This window comes from Leucoraja erinacea, chromosome 20 (genome assembly GCF_028641065.1).
Source record: "Leucoraja erinacea ecotype New England chromosome 20, Leri_hhj_1, whole genome shotgun sequence".
Taxonomy (NCBI): domain Eukaryota; kingdom Metazoa; phylum Chordata; class Chondrichthyes; order Rajiformes; family Rajidae; genus Leucoraja; species Leucoraja erinaceus.
The window spans coordinates 855,001-860,000 of record NC_073396.1 but is presented as its reverse complement, the minus strand read 5'-3'; the positions used below and the strand labels follow the sequence as shown (position 1 = coordinate 860,000).

The following is a 5,000-nucleotide window of genomic DNA, read 5'->3' as shown; positions in this document are numbered from 1 at the left end:
CCCCACCCACCCACTCCCCCCACCCACCCACAGTCAGTTCCCCGTTCCCGCCTTCTCCCCAGATCCCCGACTCTGTTAGCCACCAACTGTGCAGTAACCTCTTCACACAGAGGGTGGTGGGTGTATGGAATGAGCTAGGGGCTAGTGGAATGAAGGGGTATGGGGAGAAGGCAGGCACGGGTTATTGATTGGGGACGATCAGCCATGATCACAATGAATGGCCGTGCTGGCTCAAAGGGCCGAATGGCCTCCTCCTGCACCTATTTTCTATGTTTCTATGAGCTGCCAGAGGCTGGGACTATCCCAGCGTTTTAAGAAGCAGTTAGACAGGTACATGGATAGGACGGGTTTGGAGGGATATGGACCAAGCGCAGGCAGGTGGGACTAGTGTAGATGGGACATTGTTGGCTGGTGTGGGCAAGTACAATCCAATACAAATGTATTTGTCACCTGCACCAACTAAGGTGCAGTGAAATGAATTTGCCAGCAGCGATACAATTAAATAGAACACACAATACACAATAAGATTTAACACGAACATCCACCACAACATTCTTCATTCCTCACTGTGGTGGAAGGCACAAAGTTCAGCCAGTCCTCCTCCTTTGTTCACCCGTGGTCGGGTCGGGGCCATGAACCCTCTGTAGCCGCCACTACAGACGGCCGGATGTACAGGCCTCCTCATCGGGATGATCTAAACTCTGACGTCGTTGTCTGAAGGGCCTGTTTCCACACTGTATCATTCTATCACTCAATTACTATAAATGAATTATTATCCAAACAGCCTACACGGCAGAATCACAAGATGGGGTCGTACAGCATGGAAACAGGCCCTTCGGCCCAACTTGCCCCACACACCGGCCAACATGTCCCATCTACACTAGTCCCACCTGCCCACGTTTGGTCCATATCCCTCCAAACCCGTCCTATCCATGTTCCTGTCCAAATGTTTCTTAAACGCTGGGATAGTCCCAGCCTCAACTACCTCCTCCAGCAGCTTAGTCCATACACACTCCACCTCTTGTGTGAATAGGTTCCTATTAAACCTTTCCCCCCTCACGTTAACCCCTTGTTCCCTGGTTCTCCATTGTATGATAAGACGGCAACAGGTCAGCACCTCCCCAGCCGTGTGGTCTGCAACACCGCTAGTGGGTAAAGTATGGTCGGGCTAGGCCGAGGCAGCGATGGGGCTGTAAGGAGCACAGTGAATCATTGTTAGATCTCAAACGCACACACACACACATCTTCAACAGACTTGGGATACGAAATTAAAAAATGAAAAACTGCAGATGCTTGTAAAGTCACACAAGGAAAAAGTGCTGGATACAGAGTGGGGTGGAGGGGTGGGGGGTGATGGGTGGGCAGATGGGGTGTCAGAGGGGAGAGGAGCAAAGGGGGAGTCGGAATACGGAACCCGGCCAGAAGGGGAGGTGCGAGATGTGATACGGAGAGGGGGAGGAGTGAGATGTGAGGCCAGAGGAGAAGATGTGGTTGGTGGGGCATGGGGGGGAAGGGGAGGGGGGATGGGGGGGAAGAGGGGGGGGGGGGAGAGGGGGATGGGGGGGAGAGGGGGAAGTTGTCTACATTGTCCCGTTTGTCTGGTGATGTGGCCACACTCAGTCTGTGAGCTCTGTTCTTCCTCAGATTTCATGGCTGACAGAGACTCGGAAGTTTATCCCGTGGACGAGGGTTCTGTGGCGGGGATAAACTACAAGGCGCCGGCACAGATGACCATGAGGGAGATCCAGGCATTAGACTGCAAGGACAAGAGTCTGACCAAGTACAAACAGACTCTGCTTGGCTGCTCCCCCATGGATCTAGGTTAGTATTCACTCCCGCCCCTGCTGCAGTAACGGTGACCCAACCAACTGGCCACATCAACGCACGAATCTCCTGCCTTGATAAATCTTACTTCGATTTTCCTTCATCAGTACCAGATGGTGTGAGCTACAGGGAGAGGTTGAGTAGGCTGGGATTCTATTCCCTCGATGCGGGGTGATCTTATAGAGGTGTACAAATTCATGAGTAACCATGCAGGTACAACAGGCAGTGAAGAAAACCAATGTTGGCCTTCATTGCAAGGGGATTTGAGATTAGGAGCAAGGAGGTCCTTCTGCGGTTGTACAGGGACCTGGTGAGACCACACCTGGAGTATTGTGTGCAATTTTGGTCTCCTAAATTTAGGAAGGACATTATTGTTATTGAGGTTAATTTACCAGGTTAATTCCCGGGATGGGCAGACTGACATATGATGAAAGAATGGGTTGACTGGGCTTGGATTCACTGGAATTTAGAAGGTTGAGAGGGGATCTTGTAGAAACATGTGAAATTCTTAAAGGATTGGACAGGCTAGATGCAGGGAAAATGTTCCTGATGTTGGGGGAGTCCAGAACCAGGGGCCACAGTTTAAGAATAAGGGGTATGCCATTTAGGACTGAGATGAGGAAAAACTTTTTCACCCAGAGAGTTGTAAATCTGTGGAATTCTCTGCCACAGAAGGCAGTGGAGGCCAATTCACTAGTTGTTTTCAAGAGAGAGTTAGAGTTAGCTTTTCTGGCTAAAGGAATCATTTGTTTTTATGAGAGGAATAGATGGGGTAGATGCACAGAGTATCTTGTCCAGAGTAGGTGAATCTAGAACCAAAGGACATAGGTTTAAAGTGAGGGGGGAAGATTTAATAGGAATCTGAGGGGTAACCTTTCCACACAGAGGGTGGTGTAAGGAACGAGCTGCCAGAGGAGGTAGTTGAGGTTGGGAATATCCCAACGTTTAAGAAACATTTAGACAGGTACATGGATCAGACAGGTTTGGAGGGATATGGGCCAAACGTGGGCAGGTGGGACTAGTGTAGATGGGACATGTTGGCCAGTATGGACAAATTGGGCCAAAGGGCCTGTTTCCATGCTGTATCACTCTATGACTCAATGAATTATTTTCCAAGCATGAATGACAAGATGGGGAGTCATGGTGTCATCCAGCATGGAAACAGACCCTTCGGTCCAACTTGCCCATACTGGTCAACATACTCTGGACAAGAGACCCAAACAGACCCAACCAGTCCATGCCGACCAACATGCCTCATCTGAGCTATTCCCATTTGCCCGAAGATAGAAACAAAAAGCTGGAGTAACTCAACGTGACAGGCAGCATCTCTGGAGAGAAGGAATGGGCGATGTTTCATTTTGAGACCCTTCTTCAGACTGAGAGTCAGGGGAGAGGGACACATAGAGATATGGAAGGGTAAGGTGTGAAAACGAGAGTTCAAAGGGGATGAGGGTCGAGGAATTTGTTGACTAGATCTTTGTTAGCTGAAGGGAAGGTGACAACGAGGCAGATATGTAATATTTAATCAGGAGGACAGTGGAACTAATTGGAGAACCAGGATGGGGAGGGGATAGAGAGAGGGAAAACAAGGGTTACTGGAAGTTAGAGAAGTCAATATCATACTGCTGGGGTGTAAGCTGCCCAAGTGAAATATCAGGTGCTGCACCTACAATTAGCACTGGGCCTCACTCTGATAATGGAGGCTCGGGACAGAAATGTCAGATTGGGAATGGGAGGGGAAGTTAACCCTAACCCTGACCCTAACCCTAACCCTCATGCAGCAGACCCTGACCCTGACCTTAACCCTGACCCTGACCCTAACCATGACCCTAACCCTGACCCTAACCCTAACAATGACCCTAACTCTAACCCTGACCCTGACCCTTACCCTGACCGTAACCCTCATGCAGCAGACCCTAACCCTAACCCTGACCCTGACCCTAACCCTGACCCTGACCCTGACCCTGACCCTAACCCTAACCCTGACCCTAACCCTAACCCTGACCCTAACCCTCGCGACAGTTCACGGCTGGACGGGCAGCAGACCAGCGTTGGAAAATGGGTAGGAATATTATGCTGATTATGGAGAAATCATTCCATTTTATTTGGAAAAGAATGTGAAAATGTAATTTGAGATTTAATGATCTGGCACTGATGTCTTGTGTAAGGTTCGCTCGCCTCAACTAATATACTTTAAATCGCTAATTATATTCAGTGTCAATGGAAGTTAAATTCAGCTGTCGGTGAGGATGGAGGGGTCTTTTTACTGTGGGTGGGGTTATTTTTTGAAACCCCACCCCTCCCCATCTCTCCCACCCACACACCCACATCCCACCCCATCACCACCCCCTCTACTCTTGTCCTCCCAGCCCACCCCTCCCCCTCTCCAATGCACCCCCATCCCCCCACACACATCCTCCCCTCCCCAAACAAGTGTGCTGTGCTGCATGGCTGCGTGCTGCATTGGTGCTGTGCGTTGCAGATTGACACAGCATGGTAACACTACTGTGCCACCTCTGTGTCCATACAGATGCCAGCGTACCCAATGTCCAGGTGACCAGGCTGGCGTTGGTCTGCCCCACCGCGCCTGAGCCCATCTTGTCATGGATTTAACAGGTAATACATTCCCTCTCTGGCCCCCGAGTGGGAAGCCATGGGGTCGAATCACAGCTCGGCAGCTCTCAGTGGGGGGGGGGCAGGTCTGGGTGGGGGGGGGGGGGGGGGGGGGGGGGGGAGTGGGTGGGAGGGAGAGGGGGGGGGGGGAGGGGGAGGGGAGGGGGGGGGAGCATTAGAGTGTGCAGGGGTGACGGGCAGCCACAGCTTAGACTCGGTGGTGAAGCATTTTGACACATCCAGGCGTTATGGAAACACACAGATAAGCTAGTGTACATTGTCTAGAACTTGCTGCTGTAACGTGAGGCGTGTAGGTCTGAGGATGACATCATCTGTGCCCAGAATCAAACATCAGGTCATTGATGAGAAATGATTTCATAAAACGCAATGTAGATTGTGTGTGTGTGTTTCACTGAAGACAGACACAGAGTGCTGGAGTAACTCAGTGGGTCAGGCAGCATCTGCGGAGAACATGGATAGGTGACGTTTCACAGAGTGCTGGAGTAACTCAGCGGGTGCAGCAGCATCTGTGGAGAACATGGATAGGTGACGTTTCACAGAGT

General features: G+C 50.9%; 1 protein-coding gene across 1 annotated transcript in view; it reads left to right on the top strand.

Annotated features, from left to right (window-relative positions):
• arhgdig (Rho GDP dissociation inhibitor (GDI) gamma) overlaps positions 1–5,000 on the top strand; it is a 12,709-nt gene that overhangs the window by 1,626 nt on the left and 6,083 nt on the right. The window contains 3 exon segments of the mRNA XM_055650969.1: positions 1,645–1,821; positions 4,355–4,422; positions 4,425–4,440. Coding sequence (XP_055506944.1) covers positions 1,645–1,821; positions 4,355–4,422; positions 4,425–4,440 — 261 coding nt within the window.